Genomic DNA, 18418 nt, shown 5'->3' on the forward strand with positions numbered 1-18418 from the left:
ACAAAATTTGACACCAAGCCACATAAGGAAATATTAGGACTGGTGTCCTAAAGCTTGGTCAAAGAGGTAGGTTTTAATAAGCGGCCTAAAGGAGGAGAGAGAGGTTGAGAGGCCGAGAGGTTTAGGGAGGGAATTCCAGAGCTTAGGGCCCAGGCAGCTGAAGGCACGGCCACCAATGGCGGAGTGATGGAAATCGAGAATTGACAAGAGGCCAGAATTGGAGGAGCGCAGATATCTCGCAGGGTTGTAAGGTAGGAGGAGATTACAGGGAGAGCGAGGCCGTGGAGGGATTTAAAAACAAGGATGAGAATTTTAAAATCGAGGTATTGCCAGACCAGGAACCAATGAAACATCTTCTCTACGTCTACCCTATCAAACCCCTTTGTAATCTTAAAATACCTCTTATCAAGTCACCCCTCAGCCTTGGTGCAAAGTACATTTGAGACTGTTATGAGGAATAACTTCTTTACTCCAGGAGTGAGAAATGTCTGGGATAATTGACCAGGCAGGATGGAAGAGGCAAAAACCATGAGGGACACTGAGAATTAACCATGATCTCAAATTGGCAATCTCACCAGTGTGGGAAAGGGAAAACGTCATGCTGGCGCAGTTTGTGGAGAGGGAGCTTTGCTCTGCATCGAATCCATGTTATGCCTGCCATGGGAATGAGATGTGAGAAGGTTTGGCAGTCCTCTTGGCACCGATACTTCTCTCCTCGAGAAACAATCCAACAAAGACTTGCATTTATATAACGCTCTTCACAACCTCAGGACGTCCCAAAGCGCTTTACAGCCAATGAAGTACTTTTGAAGTGTAATCGCTGTTGTAATGTAGGATACGTGCCAGCCAATTTGCGCACAGCAAGCTCCCGCACACAGCAATAATGACCAGATCATGTTTTGTTAGTGAATCATTTCTACCCTCCCACCTGCTAATAAATATCATCACTGGTCGCATAACGTACAAGAGCATTAGTGAACATTTCAGCTAATATTGTGAGCGATGCATTGTTTTCAAAGCATATCTAATATCTGTCCTTTCATGTGGACGTAAAAGATCCTGTGACATTATTTCGAAGAAGAGCAGGGGAGTCCTGGCTAATATTTATCCCTCAATCAACATCACAAACAGATTATCTGGTCATTATCACGTTGCTGTTTGTGGGAGCTTTCTGTGCGCAAATTGGCTGCCACGTTTCCCACACTACAGCAGTGACTATACTTCAAAATTACTTCATTGGCTGTTAAGCGCTTTGAGACATATAGTGAAAGGCGCTATATAAATGTAAGTCTTTCTTTCTTTCTTTCACATCAGTTTAGCACTGGGAGTGGAAAGGCTGCCAATTCAAGTCCCACATAATCTCTGCTGATGCTCTGGTGGGGAAGTGCTGCATTGTCGGAGGTGACATATTATGCCACGGGACATAAAAGATCCCATGGCAAAATTTGAAGAAGAATGAGGGCAGTTTACCTGTTGTGACTCTTGGCCAACATTCCTCCCTCAAGCAACACCACCAAAAAACGGATTCATTGTCTGCAGCATTTGCCCACATAACAACAGTGACTGTGTTTCAAAGAAGGTTGTGGGTTCAAGTCCCACTCCAGAGACTTGAGCCCCAAATCTAAGCTGACATTTCAGTGCAGCAGTGAGTGAGTGCTGCACTGTCGGAGGTGCTGCCTTTCGGATGACCCGTCAGCCCTCTCAAATGGGCGAAAAAGATTCCATGGTACTATTCGAAGAGGAGCAGGGGAGTTCTCCCCGCTGTCCTAGCCAATATTTATCCCTCAACCAACATCATTAAAAAAAACATGATCTGACCATTATTGCTGTTTGTGGGAGCTTGTTGTGCGTAAATTGGCTGGCACATATTCTACATCACAGCAGTGACTACACTTCAAAAATACTTAATTGGCTGTAAAACATCCTGAGGTTGTGAAGGGTGCTATATAAATGCAAGTCTTTGTTTCTGACCTGAGACATCCTTTAATTCAGCTGCCCCTCATTACTGTGCCTCCAATTCATTAAGTGTATCCCCGGGAACCTCCAGTTGACGTTCAAAGCAGCAGCCCGCAGACAGTAATTAAAGCAGAGAAAGTTTTCTTGCATACGGGGGTGGGGAAAGAAGAGAGAAAATCCCATCCAGATGCAGTCAATAAAAAAAGGTTATCAGCAGTCGTAGAACTCGCCATCAATGGAGAGAGCGCGCGAGAGGTCACTTCAATGCACCCTCGCTTCATAAATAATAAGAAAAAAAATTAATTGCAGAATTATCAAAGCGACAACACGAAATGAAAGTCATCTCTCTCTGTTGAGCTGTTTTAATGCGATTGGAGCTGACTGAACTGCCCCCCCCCCCACCCCATCTCTTAAAGGGTTTGTGAATAGAAACGTTTAGCCTTTTGCTAATTGTTTGGCTGCTCCTAGCTCCTGGGTGAGTGGCTAAATGAAGCCTGGAATGAATGGGCGTGCAGACTAGCAGAGACTAGTCATTAAGTCTAGTCAGGCAGAATGTAGCCGGAATTTTAAAAAGATATCAATTCCATTAAAGATCCACGAGCCTGTATCTAGACTAATGAATGGGTTTTCAAATGTTTCCCTTGTGGGAGGGGGATGGGGGGGGGGGGTGAAATTGGATATCAGAACAGAAACGGAAGATTAGGAAAATTATTATTTTTATTTTATCAGCAGCTATTGTGCGGTTAAACTGAATAGTGTGGTTTCTCATTTAAAAAATAAGTGTGATATCTCTCGGAGCTGGAGCATGATTTCAGGCTTGCGTTCCCTGCAGGGCCTAGTGAGAAGGGTTATTCAATTATACGATACAAGTGTGTACACTGCCAGTGACAGGTCCCGTGTTTTTTCTCACTGGGTTTTATAAATGAATCAGACAGCTACAACAGGAGGCCATTCGGCCCATCGTGCCTGTGCCGGCTCGCTGAAAGAACGATCCAGTTAGTCCTCACTCCCCCGCCCCCCACCTCCTGGCCCTTCCCCCACAGGGGGAATCCTGGTAAAAAGAAAGACCAGTTGCGTTGGACGGCCTGTTTCTGTGCTGCAGACTTGATGTAAAATGTGCCCTGTTCTGAAAGAAAGACTTGCATTTCTATAGCGCCTTTTCACAAGCTCAGGACGTCCCAAAGCGCTTTACAGCCAATGAAGAGTAGGTGGACAGGCTAGATGGACGAGGTGTTCTCGTGCCTGAAATAAGTCACTACATCAGGCAACCGGCTCTCTGGGTGCCCCTGGTGCCACCCCTGATTCACTGGATAAAGGGGGTTGACTGTCCCATCTCCCCGTGGGCAGGCAATTCCTCACTGTCACTCAGCATCTCCTCTCTGGTTACTGACTCTCCCACCTCCTCTCTTTGTCACCTGTGAGGGCCCTGGTTGAAGCAGCTTTGGGATGGTCTCACTCCTGGGGGGGGGGGGGGGCAATACACACAAAGAAAAAAAGATTTGCATTTTTATAGCGTCTTTCACGACCACTGGATGTCTCAAAGCGCTTTTAGCCAATGAAGTATAGTCACTGTTGTAATGTGGGAAACGCGGCAGCCGATTTGCGCACAGCAAGCTCCCACACACAGCAATGTGATAATGACCAGATAATCTATTTTAGTGACGTTGATTGAGGGATACATATTTGTGGTGACTGGTGTGCAACGGCCACCACACGTTAAAAAAATCCACGCACAGGCATCTTCCACCCTTCAAGATGTAGTTCGGGATCTGGAATATTAGGTCCTTCATTGAAACATCTGTGAACTTATCCCTTTTTGGTGTGGAAGCGAGTCATCCTCGTCTCGAGGGACTGTCTATGATGACGATGATTGACCAGGACACTGGGAGGACTCCCCTGCTGTTCTTTGAAATAGTGCCATGGGATCTTCAACGTCCACCTGAGAGGGCAGACGGGGCCTCGGTTTAACGTCTCATTTGACAGTGCAGCAGTGCACCCTCAGCACTGCACTGGATTGTCAGCCTAGATTTATGTGCTCAAGTCCCTGGAGTGGGGCTTGAACCCACGACCTTCTGACTCAAGAGGTGAGTGTGCTGCCCAGTGAGGCACAGCTGACACCTTTTTACAAGTTTGTAGTGTGCCTACAGCTCAGCACCGATTGACACTCTCATGCTTGTGCAGGTAAGATTATTGGGACAGAGCAGAGATCACTTTACTCTGCACCGACCCTTCCTGTACCTGATTTGGGAGTGACTTGAGTTCGACACTCGGGGTATGAGCTATAATCTAAGCTGACATTTCAAAGCAGTACAAAGGGAGTGTTGCATCAAAGATCAAAACTGCGAGATCTCCCTGCATTACATTGGGGGTGGATGTCCAATTCTGGGCACCATACTTTAGGAAGGATGTGAAGGCTTTGGAGAGGGTAGAGAGGAGGTTTACTAGAATGGCTCCAGAGATGAAGGATTACAGTTACGTGGAGAGATTGGAGAAGCTGGGGTTGTTCTCCTTGGAGCAAAGAAGGCCAAGAGGAGATTTAATAGAGGTGTTTAAAATTATGAAGGGTTTAGTAAATAAAGAGAAACGGTTTCCAATGGCTGTAAGGTTGATAATGAGAGGGCACAGATTTAAGGTGACTGGTAAAAGAATTAGAGGCGATACGAGGAAAAACGTTTTTACGCAATGAGTGGTTAGGATTTGGAATGCACTGCTGATAGGGTGGTGGATACAGATTCAATAGTAGCCTTCAAAAGGAAATTGGATAATTCAGGCAACTCTCGATTATCCGTACACGGATCCAACGGAAAACCGTTGTAACGGGATTTAAAATTCTGTTGCTAACAAGTGAAAAGGCAGCCCCAAATAATTTGGAAAAATCTCCTTTCAAATACTGTATTTGCTCATTCTCTCTCTCACAGACTCACACATTCTCTCTCTCACATACACTCTCTCTCTCTCTCTCACACACTGTAAAAATCATCCTCCTCTGCCCTTGCTTTGCGTGTGTATACGTGTGTGTGTGTGCGTGTGTGTGTGTGTGTGTGTGTGTACGTGTGTGTGTGTGCGCGTGCGCGTGTGTGTGCGTGTACGTGTGTGTGTGTGTACGTGTACGCGCGTGTGTACATGTGTGTGTGTACGTGTGTGTACGTGTGTGTGTGCGTGTGTGTACGTGTGTGTACGTGTGTGTACGTGTGTGTGTACGTGTGTGTGTGTACGTGTGTGTACGTGTGTGTGTGTGTACGTGTATGTGTACGTGTGTGTGTGTGTACGTGTGTGTGTGTGTACGTGTGTGTGTGCATACGTGTATGTGTACGTGTGTGTGTGTGTGTACGTGTATGTGTACGTGTGTGTGTGTGTACGTGTGTGTGTACGTGTGTGTGTGTGTACGTGTGTGTGTGTGTGTACGTGTGCGTGTGTACGTGCGTGTGTGTGTGTGTACGTGTGCGCGTGTGTGCGTGTACGTGTGTGTGCGTGTACGTGTGTGTACGTGTGTGTGTGTGTACGTGTATGCGCGTGTGTGTACGTGTGTGTGTACGTGTGTACATGTGTGTGTGTACGTGTGTGTGTACGTGTGTGTACGTGTGTGTGTGTACGTGTGTGTGTACGTGTGTGTGTACGTGTGTGTGTGTGTACGTGTGTGTGTGTGTACGTGTGTGTGTGTGTACGTGTGTGTGTGTGTGTATACGTGTATGTGTACGTGTGTGTGTGTACGTGTGTGTGTGTGTGTATGTGTACGTGTATGTGTATGTGTACGTGTATGTGTACCTGTGTGTGTACGTGTGTGTGTACGTGTGTGTACGTGTATGTGTACGTGTACGTGTGTGTATGTGTGTGTGTGTGCGTTGCTGCAGCCGCTGTCTCTCACGGCCGCCGCTGACGTTGGGAACAGGGGCAGGGCCGGCACTGGGTTCCAGGCACAGAACCTGTACATGTATGCTGGTAATGTCCATCTTTTGTTACTGTGTGTAGCTGATTGTATTGATTCATTAAAGTTTTAACTTATAAATGTAAATTCGCCCTAACGATAGTATTTATTCATTAAAGTTTTAACTTTAAAATGTAGACTCACCCTAACGGAAAAATCGTTTACCCGGAATAGCCCAATCCCTGAGGGACCCGGATAATCGAGAGTTGCCTGTACTTGAAAGAGAAAAAATTGCAGGGATATGGGGAAAGAGCGGGGAGGGGGACTGACTGGATTGCTCTTCGAAAGAGACGGTGCAGACTCGATGGGCCGAATGGCTTCCTTCTGTGCTGTAATGATTTATGATTCTATAAAGATTCCACGGCAATATTCCAAGAGCATCAACGTTTCGACATCCGAGTTAATATTGCTCCCTTCCAAGGTTACCAAACACAAATGAACTGATCGTTCATCTCATTGGTTCGTTCTTTGGCTCAGTGTCTGATGACATTCCTGTGAAGTGTCTTGGGATGTTTCACTACGTTAAAAGCGCAATATAAAGGGAAGTTGTTGTTATTGGTGTTTGTGGGATCTTGGTGTACACAAAATGGTTGCCACATTTGCCCCCGTAACAACATATCGCTGCACTTCACAGTAGGTGAAGATTACTGGAGGTATTTCTGCCATAAAGCACCCTGTAAGTTCCCTTTTGCTTTGAAGTATTGGTAAAAGTTCCATTTCCCAGAATTACAAACATATGAACAATGATGGACTGGAAAAGACCCCCTGGTCCATCCAGCCTCTCCCACACAATTGTTAAATACTTGGGTATCACAATATATACTCTCCCCACTCCACCCGCAAGCCATGTGATATCCTGGGAGAGGCGGAAAAAAACAGATACAAAACCCCAGGCCAATTTGTGGGGTTGGGGGGGGCGGGAAATCTGGGAAATTCCTCTTCGACTCCTCCCCCATAGCGATCGTAACTAGTCACTGTGGCTCTGATAATTCCACACAGTATTGACCTTATGTAAGAGGTGAGCTCTACCATCACCACGAACATCATCATCATAGGCGGTCCCTCGAACGAGGATGACTTGCTTCCATGAGAGTTCACAGATGTTTCAATGAAGAACCCGATGTTCCAGTCCTGAACTCCAATTGAGGGGGTGGAAGATGCCTGTGCGTGGATTTTTTTTAACGTGGGGTGACCGTTGCACACCAGCCACCACACGGGCTCGACAGAGCTAGGTCTTGGTCCAGTGGCAAGGATTAACCAGGACGACTGGAGACCTGCTCTGCTGCACAGACCGAGTGCGCGCACATATCGCAGTGTGGGCTGGGCCCGTGCTGCCCCTGGGCCCTCGGCTCTTCTGGGCCCCGTACCCTCATTCGCTGCACCTCCGCCCACAATGTTCCAGGGCCTGGCGCTCCAGCTCTGTTTATAGCCCCGACCTGCGGTGGTGTTCTCACACAGCCTGCATTTATATAGCGTCTTTAACGTAGTAAAACAGCCTAAGGTGCTTCACAGGAGCGTTATGAAACAAAATTTGACACCGAGCCACATAAAAAGATGTTAAGACAGATGACCAAAAGCTTGTTCAAAGAGGTAGGTTTTAAGGAGCGTCTTAAAGGAGCAGAAAGAGGTAGAGAGGCACAGAGGCTTAAGGAGGGTGTTCCAGGGCTTCGGCAGCTGAAGGCACGGGCCGCCAATGGAGCGATTAAAATCGGGGATGAGCAAGAGGCTTTATTGGAGGAGTGCAGAAATCTCGCAGGGTTGCAGGCAATGTCTCCTTTAAGTTGTGCGGCCGCACAGTGCTCTGGAGGGCCCAAGCAAGCGGCTCACCGGCTTTTGAGTGGAAAAACCACACCCCCCCAAAAGAAAATGAAAGGGAAGATTGGTTGTCGGAGGCTAGTGAGATAGGGTGGGGTGCAAACAAGGATGGTAACTTTAAAATTAAGGCTTTGCTGTACCGGGAGCTAATGTAGGTCAGCGAGCACAGGGGGTGATGGGTGAACGGGACTTGGTGCGAGTTAGAATACAGGCAGCAGAGTTTGGATAAGCTCAAGTTTATGAAAGGTGGAAGATAGGAGGCCGGCCTGGAAAGTGTTGAAATAGCCAAGTCCAGAGGTAACAAAGGCACCATCACCCTGATAGAACACAGATGGGGGGGTGACAAAACACGAGATCTTTATAAGGCTATATCTCAAAAAGCCGTGCAGATACAACAGATGCTGCAGATGGTTTAGAGTGTCTCCTGGTGTTTAAGCCTAAAGGCAAAACCTGCAGGACTTTCTGTACTGGCAACAGTACAAAGACAAACAGAGAGGAAGGACCTCCTTCGTGTTGACTGACCTTTCTTAGAGATCAGTCGTAATGTGGTACGGACTGCAAATCTGCGTCATGAGTGAAAAACCATTCCCTGAAAGACGAGACACATTAACGACCCAAGTATCACAGGATTATTAACAAACTTCCCTTTCCTTTTCTTCACCATTCCCCCCACCCCTCTTTTTTAAAAAGCTCTCATGTGGAAAAGCACGATCCCGAGTTACATACATTATTTTTTTGTACAGAGAATTTGGCAGGTGTACTTAGAACAAGCTTGCTGGCAGCTGCCTGCCTCTGCCAAGGCTCAAGCTAACAGCCAGAGAGGTGTGAAGCAAGCAAAGGATCCCGGCTGTTCCGACACACTTCTGAGAAACTCCTAAAATAAGGCTCTTTGCGTGCTCCACGCACGGTCCGATGGGGTGGGGGGGGGGGGGGGGGGGAGGGGGCGGGGAACGAGTTGCTCCGAAGAATCGCTCGATCGGACTGGAGTGGTTGGGGGGGGTCTCTATTCACGTCTCCCCGCACAGAGAGTTCCTGATCTCACACTGGTTGCTGGGGACAAGGAAGTTGGAATGGAAGAAAAAGAGAAAATTAGTTACACACACTCCCCCCCCCCGCTCCCGCTCCCCCCCCCCACCTGGCCCCAATGCCAGTTACACAGTTACAAGTAGCAAGGCCAAAGGTCTATGAGCTGGCGGGTAATGCAGGAAATCAGGCACAGAGAAGAGAGAACACAGAATTCTGCTCTAACTTGCTTTATGAGGGCTGTATATTTGGACTTCCTAAAGCAATTATAGAATCAATTCTGAAATCTATTCAATTGCTATTGAAGAAATGGCCTTCTTTCTACTTTTTAATCACTTCTCAGTGAAACATGGACAATGATTTTATATTTTACAATTTCTAGCATGCCATTTAATTTACTGGAAGACTGTGAAAGCTGGACTGTGTCACATGGGCTGTAACTCAAGGCTACCCTGATGTTGCTGAAGGCACAGATGTTAAAAGCAAGGACTTACGTTAAATATAACATTATATTGGACTTGTTAAATATAAAAATAGACAGTAAGAGCTTCTACATCTATATAAAAAGGAAGAGAGTAGCTCAAATAAACGTTGGTCCCTTAGAGGATGAGACTGGGGAATTAATAATGGGAAACAGGGAACTGGCAGAGACTTTGAACAAATATTTTGTATCGGTCTTCACGGTAGAAGACACTAAAAACATCCCAATAATAAAAGATAGTCAAGGGGCTATAGGAAGGGGGGAACTTAAAACAATCACTATCACTAGAGAAAATGTACTAGACAAACTAATGGGACTAAAAGTGGACAAATCCCCTGGATCAGATGGCCTACATCCTAGGGTCTAAAAAGTGGCTGCAGAGATAGTGGATGCATTGGTTGTAATCTACCAAAATTCCCTGGATTCTGGAGATCCCAGTCGATTGAAAAACCGTAAAATGTAATGCCCCTATTCAAGAAAGGAGGGAGACAGAGAGCAGGAAACTATAGACCAGTGAGTCATTGGGAAAATGCTGGAAGCAGTAGCAGGACATTTAGAAAATCATAATACAATCAAGCAGAGTCAGCATGGTTTTATGAAAGGGAAATCATGTTTGACAAATTTGCTATAGAGTTCTCTGAGGATGTAACGAGCAGGGTGGATAAAGGGAAACCAGTAGATGTAGTGTATTTGGATTTCCAGAAGGCATTCGATAAGATACCACATAAAAGTTTACTGCACAAGAGTTCACAGAGTTGGGGGTAATATATCAGCGTGGATAGAGGATTGGCCAACAGAAAACAGAAAATCGGGATAAATGGGTCATTTTCAGGTTGGTAAACTGTAACTTGCGGGATGCCACAGGGATCAGTGCTGGGGCCTCAACTATTTGCAATCTATATTAATAACTTGGATGAAGGGACTGAGTGTAATGTATCCAAATTTGCTGATGATACAAAGATACGTGGGGAAAGCAAGTTGTGAAGAGGACACAGAGATTCTGCAAAGGGATATAGATAGGTTAAGTGAGTGGGCAAAAATTTGGCAGAAGGAGTATAATGTGGGAAAATGTGAGGTCATCCACTTTGGTAGAAAGACTAAAAATGCTAATTATTATTTAAATGGGGAGAGAATGCAAAATGCTATGGTGCTGAGGGATTTGGGGGTCTTTGTGCATGAAACACAAAAAGTTAGCATGCAGGTACAGCAAGTAATTAGGAAGGTAAATGGAATGTTGGTCTTTATTGCAAGGGGGATGGAGTATAAAAATAGGGAAATCTTGCTACAACTGTTGGTGAGAACACACCTGGAGTACTGCGTACTGTTTTGGTCTCCTTATTTAAGGAGGGATATACTTGCATTGGAGGCAGTTCAGAGGTTGATTCCTGAGATGAAGGAGTTGTCTTATGAAGAAAGGTTGAGCCTATATTCATTGGAGTTTAGATGAATGAGAGGTGATCTTATTGAAACGTATAAGATTCTGAGGGGCTGGACAGGGTAGATGCAGAGAGGATGTTTCCCCTCGTGGGGGAATCTAGAACTAGGGGGCATAGTTTCAGAATAAGAGGGGGAGTCCAGAACCAGGGGTCACAGTCTAAGAATAAGGGGTAAGCCATTTAGGACCGAGATGAGGAGAAACTTCTTCACTCAGAGAATTGTGAACCTGTGGAATTCTCTTCCGCAGAAAGTTGTTGATGCCAGTTCGTTAGATATATTCTAGAGGGAGTTGGATATGGCCCTTACGGCTAAAGGGATCAAGGGGTATGGGGAGAAAGCAGGAAAGGGGTACTGAGGTGAATGTTCAGCCATGATCTTATTGAATGGTGGTGCAGGCTCGAAGGGCCGAATGGCCTACTCCTGCACCTATTTTCTATGTTTCTATGTTGCACATTTAAAATGGAGCTGAGGAGGAATTTCTTCTCTCAGAGGGTCGTGAAACTTTGGAATTCTCTGCCCCAGAGAGCTGCTGAGGCTGGGTCATTGAATATATTTAAGGTAGAGATAGACAGATTATTGAACTATGGGGGAGTCTAGGGTTATGGGGAACAGGCAGCAAAGTGGAGTTGAGGCCAAGATCAGATCAGCCATGATCTTATTGAGTGGCGGAGCAGGCTCGAGGGGCGAAGTAGTGGCCTACTCCTGCTCCTGTTTCCAATGCTGCTGCTCCCAAGAGGTCTGGGTTCAGAACCTGCCAACGTTTAACTGTCTGCAGGAATATTGGATATACATATTTTGGATCTTAAAGACCCACAGGAATCTAGGTTCCTGGATGCAGCGAAGATCACTGAGGCAGACTGTTAGCCAAAATGGATCAAAATGGTCTTCCTTGTATTCAGCCGAGGGTTTTGTTGGCAACATGTTGGGAAGTCCTGCAACTATTCTTAGAAAAATAAAAACAGCCCCTCGAGGCTGTTCCGCCATTAAATGAAATCCTGGCTGATCTACATCTTAACTCCATCCACCCGCCTTGGCTCCATATCGTTGTCTAGCAGAAATCCATCAATCTCTGATTTAGAATTATTAACTCAGCTAGCATCCACTGCTTTTAGTGGGAGAGAGCTCCACATTACTACAATTCTTTGAATGAAGAAGTGTTTCTTAACCACTCTCCTGAACGGCCTGGCTCTGATTTTGCCCCCCTGTCCTAGATTCCCCACCAGTGGAAAAGATTCTCTCTATCTACTCAATCAATTCCTTTGAAAATCTTAAAAACCTCAAATCAAGACTTCTATATTCCAGGGTATACAAGCCTAGTTTATGTAATCCCTCCTCATAATTTAACCCTTGGAATCCAGTGCCCAACCAGATACCAATGGACAAACTCAACATTTATCATTTTATATTCGAGCAGCTTTGGCAAGACTCAGCGATCAAAGGATGGTTCACAGTGAGCATCTTAGCCTCTACACGGCCAGGCTAATGGATTCTATTACACAGTTCAAACCTTAGCTGTTGCACTGCCCTTCGTACCTCCATGATCTTGGGCGATCCTTGCCGCCCAAGTGTTCCGAGAATCAGGCCCCACACCTTTGCCTTTGCAGCGGTCGCTATCGCGTCCTTCCTGATTGCCTGCATGGCCTCGTGATCGTAGTACTCACGGGAGAGGATTTTGCTGTAGGGATCGTACCTGTAACATCAGAGAACACATGTCAATGAGAAGGTGAAAGAGTCCACCTCAATGGCCTGGTCCCTTGAGCTTTCAATCATTCACTACCCCCATTCTGCGCACATACAGAGGCTGAACTCCAGGACATAGTCAACGTATTTGCTGAGGCATACGAAAGCATGGGCCTTACTTTAAACATCCGTAAGACAAAGGTCCTCCATCAGCCTGTCCTTGCCGCACAGCACGGCCCTGGACAACGTGGACCACTTTCCTTATTCGGGAGCCTCTTATCAACAAGAGCAGGCATTGACGACGAGATTCAACACCGCTTCCAGTGCGCCAGTGCAGCCTTCGGCCGCCTGAGGAAAAGTGCGTTTGAAGACCAGACCCTCAAAACTGTCACCAAGCTCATGGTCAACAGGGCTGTAGTAATACCCGCCCTCCGGTATGACTCAGAGACATGGACCATGTACAGCAGACAATTCAAGTCGCTGGAGAGATACCACCAACGATATCTCCGCAAGATCCTACAAATCCCCTGGGAGGACAGACGCACCAACATCAGCGTCCTCAGCCAGGCTAACATCCCCAGCATTGAAGCACTGACTACACTTGATCAGCTCCGCTGGGCAGGCCACATTGTTCGCATGCCTGACACGAGACTCCCAAAGCAAGCGCTCTAGTCGGAACTCCTTCACGGCAAACGAGCCAAAGGTGGGCAGAGGAAACGTTACAAGGACACCTCAAAGTCTCCCTGATGAAGTGCAACATCCCCACTGACAACTGGGAGTCCCTGGCCAAAAACCGCCCTAAGTGGAGGAAGTGCATCCGGGAGGGCGCTGAGCTCCTCGAGTCTCGTCGCCGAGAGCATGCAGAAACCAAGTGCAGGCAGCGGAAGGAGCATGCGGCAAACCTGTCCCACCCACCCCTTCCCTCAACGACTATTTGTCCCACATGTGACAGAGTCTGCGGATTGGACTGTTCACCCACCTAAGGAATCATTTTAAGAGTGGAAACAAGACTTCCTCGATTCCGAGGGACTGCCTATGATGATGACCCCCATTCTCCATTCCTTATGTTTAAAAGAACTTGCATTTTTACAGCACCTTTCGTGACCTCAGGATGTCCCAAAACGCTATATAGGCGATGAAGTACATTTGAAGTATAGTCACTGTCCTAATGTAGGAAAGGGAGCATCCAATTCATGCACATCAAGCTGCCACAAACATAATGACCAAATAATCTGTTTTAGTAATGTTGGTTAAGAGATAAATATTGGCCAGGACTCCAGGGATTGGTCCCTTGCTCTTCTGCGAATAGTGGCTGTGGGATCTTTTACATCTACCCGAGAGGGCGGACGTGGCCTCAATTTAATATCTCTCTCAAAAGACAGCACCTCCGACAGTCCAGCACTCCCTCAGTACTTACCCGGTCTGGCCTCCAGTCGCACACCAAGGTGGTTGACTCTTAACTGCCCTCTGTTGTGGCCCAGCAAGCTACCTCAGTCGTACCAAAATCACCATCAGTGGTTCAAGAAGGCGGCCCACCACCACCTTCGAAGCACACGTAAGGATGGGCAATGTGCCAGTTTTGCTCGCATGTGAGAAATAATTTTGGAAAAACCCTGTATTGGAGTGAGATGATTTCCTGTCCAGCGAGGTGACTCGCTTGGCTTCCACTCCGTGCGGATCGACAGGAAAGCCACGAGGCGCAGGAAAATCCTGCCATGTGACACGGGATAAGAGAGTATAGAATGTGTTACACGCAGCATTAGTGAATTCCTCATAGAGATCGTAGCAACAACAACTGGCATTTATACAGCGCCTTTATCGTAGTAAAATGTCCCAAGGCGCTTCACAGGAACGATTATCAAACAAAATTTGACACCGAGCCACATAATGAGTAATTAGGACAGGAGACCAAGAGCTTGGTCAAAGAGGTGCGTCTTAACGGAGAAGCGAGAGAGGTAGAGAGGCAGAGAGGTTTGGGGAGGGAATTCCAGAGCTTAGGGCCGAGGCAGCTGGAGGCATGACCACAAGTGGGGTACCGATGTGCAAGAGGCCAGAATTGGAGGAGCCCAGAGATCTCAGAGGGCTGGAGGTTACAGAGATAGGAAGGGGAGAGGCCATGGAGGGATCTGAAAACAATGATGAGAATTTTAAAATTGAAGAGTTGCCAGACCGGGAGCCAATGCAGGTCAGCGAGCACAGGGTGATGGGTGAACGGGACTTGTTGTGCAGAGCTCAAATTTATGGAGGGTGCAAGGTGGGAGACCGGCCAGGAGAGGCTGTAATCCGATCGCGGGGACGTCACAAACCGTTGAGATAGAGGCTCGTGGGGTTTATAACCATCAGCTGCTTCCTCAGATGGAGATCTCACCACTGCTTCGTGCGGAGTTTGCTGTGCCAATGAGTGGGATCTCTTTTTCCAGCTTGCTGTTAGCCAGCTCAGTAGTTGCTGTTGGTTAATGCCTGAGTCCCACTGGGAACACCCACACTGATGTAACCCACAAATGTAACTCAATCTCTGCAGATTTAGCCACTTACAACTCACAGCTGATTACCAGTAAACTAGACGGTTAGTACTTATGGGGATGTGACAACATACACAGAAGGGTTACATCTCCGTAATACACACTGTTGCTGCTTGTCAATCATGGCTCAGTGAAACTGAGGGAGCGCTGCACTGTCGGAGGTGCCGACTTTCGGATGAGACATTAAACCGAGGCCCTGTCTGCTTTCTCAAGTGGGCGTAAAAGAGCCCACAAGGCACTATTCCAAAGAAGAGCAGGGGAGTTATCCCCGGTGTCCTGGGCCAATATTGATCCCTCAACCAACATCAGTAAAAAAAAATGGTGATCTGGTCATTTATTTCCTACGTAAACTCGAGGCGATCCAAAACTCCCATTCACCCATCACCCCCGGTGCTCGCTGAGCTACATTAGTTTCCAGTTACGCAACGCCCCGATTTCAAAATTCCCATCCTTGTTTTCAAATACCTTCATGGTCTCTGTAATCTCTATCAGCCCCCCCCCCCACGAGACGTCTGCACTCCTCTAATTCTGCCCTCTTGAGCATCCCTGATTATAATCGTTCAACCATCGGTGGCCGTGCCTTCAGCTGCCTGGGACCCAAGCTCTGGAACTCCCTCCTTAAACCTCTCCGCCTCTCTTTCCTCCTTCAAGACTCTCCTTAAAACCTACCTCTTTAACCAAGCTTTTGGTCACCTGCGCTAATTTCTACTTATGCGGCTCCGCGCCAAATTTTTTTATCTTATAATACTCCTGTGAAGCGTCCTGGGATGTTTCATTACGTTAAAGGCACTATATAAATACAAGTTGTTGTTGTTCATTGCTGTTTGTGGGATCTTGCTGTGCACAAAATGGCTGCCGCCTTTGCTACAACAGAGACTGCATTTGAAAGAGTATTTAATGGAAGATTAATCTCCTGGACGCTGCTGCGAGCAACCTGGGAGAGAATATCGTCGGGATATAAACAAAAATTGTACGCTTTTCCTCATTTTCTTCGAACTGTTTTGTGCATTCGTTATAAAAAGATTGGAGATGGGGGGAAAACACGCCCATCCAGCATTGGCAACTCTAAAACACACTCACACACACTGCAGAAAGAGAAGTGTTGAAAACATTAATTCCCAGCTGACCACTTCCACTTGACGGCAATGATAACAGTGGTAAATTATTATCCACCCACTATTATCTCATCCAGCTACTTACATAGATTACAGGAAGCTCAGATTTATATTTAACTTTTACAAATCCAAAAGGAATGTTCTTATCTTCCCGATCCCCCCCCTCCGCCCCCGCCACAGAGCCTCAGATTTACGGTGTAGACTCCCAGCTAACGCTCTGCCCACGAAGATCTTTGCGGCACAGTCACACTGCCGGGTGAACTTTGCAAAGTTCCACTCTGGGAAAAACCGGGAGTGTTGCGAATCAGGTTCGCTAACTTCCCGTACCGCTTGGAAAATCCGGAGCACGGCAAAAAAAAAACGGACCTCCTGACCTCAGCACCAGACATAAGAACGTAAGAAATAGGAGCAGGAGTAGGCCATTTGGCGCCTCGAGCCTGCTCCGCCATTCAATAAGATCATGGCTGATCTGATCATGGGCTCAGCTCCACTTTCCCGCCCGCTCCCCATAACCCTTCACTCCCCTATCGCGCAAAAATCTGTCTATCTCCGCCTTAAATATATTCAATGACCCAGCCTCCACAGCTCTCTGGGGCAGAGAATTCCACAGATTTACGACCCTCTGAGAGAAGAAATTCCTTCTCATCTCAATTTTAAATGGTCGGCCCCTTATTCTGAAACTATGCCCCCAAATTCTAGATTCCCCCAGGGATGGTCCCGATGAGGGAGGCACAGCGCTGGGAACACGGGCTTGAAGAATTCATCCTTACGTATCTGTGCAGTCTCCCTCCCACGCTCCATTAGGTAGGCAAACCCAGCTTTCTTATCATGATGCCATGACGGATCCATTAAAATGGGGGTTTCTGGGATTCTCCCATTGAAGCAGCGTAATTACAGGCAGCCAGCGTTTGAATACTGGTCACCCACAACCCCAAACAGCAACAACTTGCATTTATATAGCACCTTTAACGTTAAAATATCCCAAGGCGCTTCATAGGAGCGTTATGAAACAAAATTTGACACCGGGTCACAGAAGTGATAATAGGAGAGGTAACAGGTTTTAAGGAGGGTTTTAAAGGAGGAGAGAGAAGTCGTGAGGCGGAGAGGTTTCGGGAGGAAGTTCCAGAGCTTCGGGCCTAGGTAGCTGAAGGCACGGCCACTGATGATGGAGCGATTAAAATCAGGGACACACAAGAGGCCAGAATTGGAGGAGTGCAGATATCTCAGAGGGTTGTAGGGCTGTGGGAGATTACAGAGAAAGGGAGGGGCAGGGCCACGGAGGGATCTGAAAACAAGGATGATCATTTGAAAATCGAGGCGCTGCCTTAATCAGGAGCCACTGCAGGTCAGCGAGCACACGGGGATGATGGGTGAACGGGACTTGGTGCGAGTTAGGACACCTGCAGCAGAGTTTTAGATGACCTCAATTTTATGGAAGGTGGAAGATGGGAGGCCGGCCAGGAGTGCATTGAAATAGTCAAGTCTAGAGGTGACAAAGACTTGGAGGAGCTGAGGCAAGGGCGGAGTCGGATGATATTATGGAGGTGAAAATAGGCGGTCTTAGTGATGCCAGGGTTATATGATTGGAACCTTGTCTCGGGATGCAAACAGTCTGGTTCAGCCTCAGACGGTTGCCGGGGAGAGGGATGGAGTCGGAGGCTAGGGAACGGAGTTTGTGGCGGTGACCGAAGACAATGGCACTTTCTGCTCATCCGGTACTGGTTATCGGACAAGCAGTCTGACAATTTGAATGGGTTGAGAGAGGTAGGTGTTGTCAGCGTACATGTGGAATATGACGCTGTGTTTTTGGATGATGTCACCAAGGGGCAACATGATGATGAGAAATAGGAGGGGGACAAGGATATATCCTTGGGGGACACGAGAGGTAACGGTGCGGGAACGTGAAGCCATTGTAGGTGATTCTCTGGCAATGACTGGGTAGATAAGAATGGAACCAGGCAAGTGCAGTCCCACCCAGCTGGACAATGGTGGAGAGGCGTTGGAGCAGGATGGAGTGGTCAACCGTGTCAAAGGCTGCAGACAGGTTGAGAAGGACAAGGAGGGATAGTTTACCTTTGTTACAGTCTCACGGGATGTCACTTGTGTGCAAGGGGGCAGGAATGAGCTCAGCTGTGATTCTCCTCCCGCCCCACCCTACCCCCCGCAACTATCCCGACTCACACATGGTCAAAGACTGGATGACAGCTGGACTCCATCAAACTGTCGGCCAGAGTCAGTAGGAGGGGAAGAATGTTTCAACAAAGTATAAAATCAATACTGTTTTGAAAGTATTTTTCTAAATGGCCAAAGAAACACAATGTTTACACCTGTCAAGACTGCCCTATCTCATTAAGCAAGAAGTACCACTTCAGTAATAGGCTCAATGCATTAAAATTAGTGATACAGGGAGAGCTGGGCATATCCCTCTGGAGAATGCATATCCTGTCTTTCCATTTCATGCTCG

General features: G+C 47.2%; 1 protein-coding gene across 2 annotated transcripts in view; it reads right to left on the reverse strand.

The window, feature by feature from the left end:
• dph1 (diphthamide biosynthesis 1) overlaps positions 1-18418 on the reverse strand; it is a 717385-nt gene that overhangs the window by 131619 nt on the left and 567348 nt on the right. For both annotated transcript variants that reach the window (XM_070856970.1, XM_070856969.1), the window contains exon 8: positions 12171-12327. In XM_070856970.1, the coding sequence (XP_070713071.1) occupies positions 12171-12327 (157 nt within the window). The remainder of the gene's footprint in view (positions 1-12170; positions 12328-18418) is intronic.

Source organism: Pristiophorus japonicus, chromosome 16 (genome assembly GCF_044704955.1).
Source record: "Pristiophorus japonicus isolate sPriJap1 chromosome 16, sPriJap1.hap1, whole genome shotgun sequence".
Taxonomy (NCBI): domain Eukaryota; kingdom Metazoa; phylum Chordata; class Chondrichthyes; family Pristiophoridae; genus Pristiophorus; species Pristiophorus japonicus.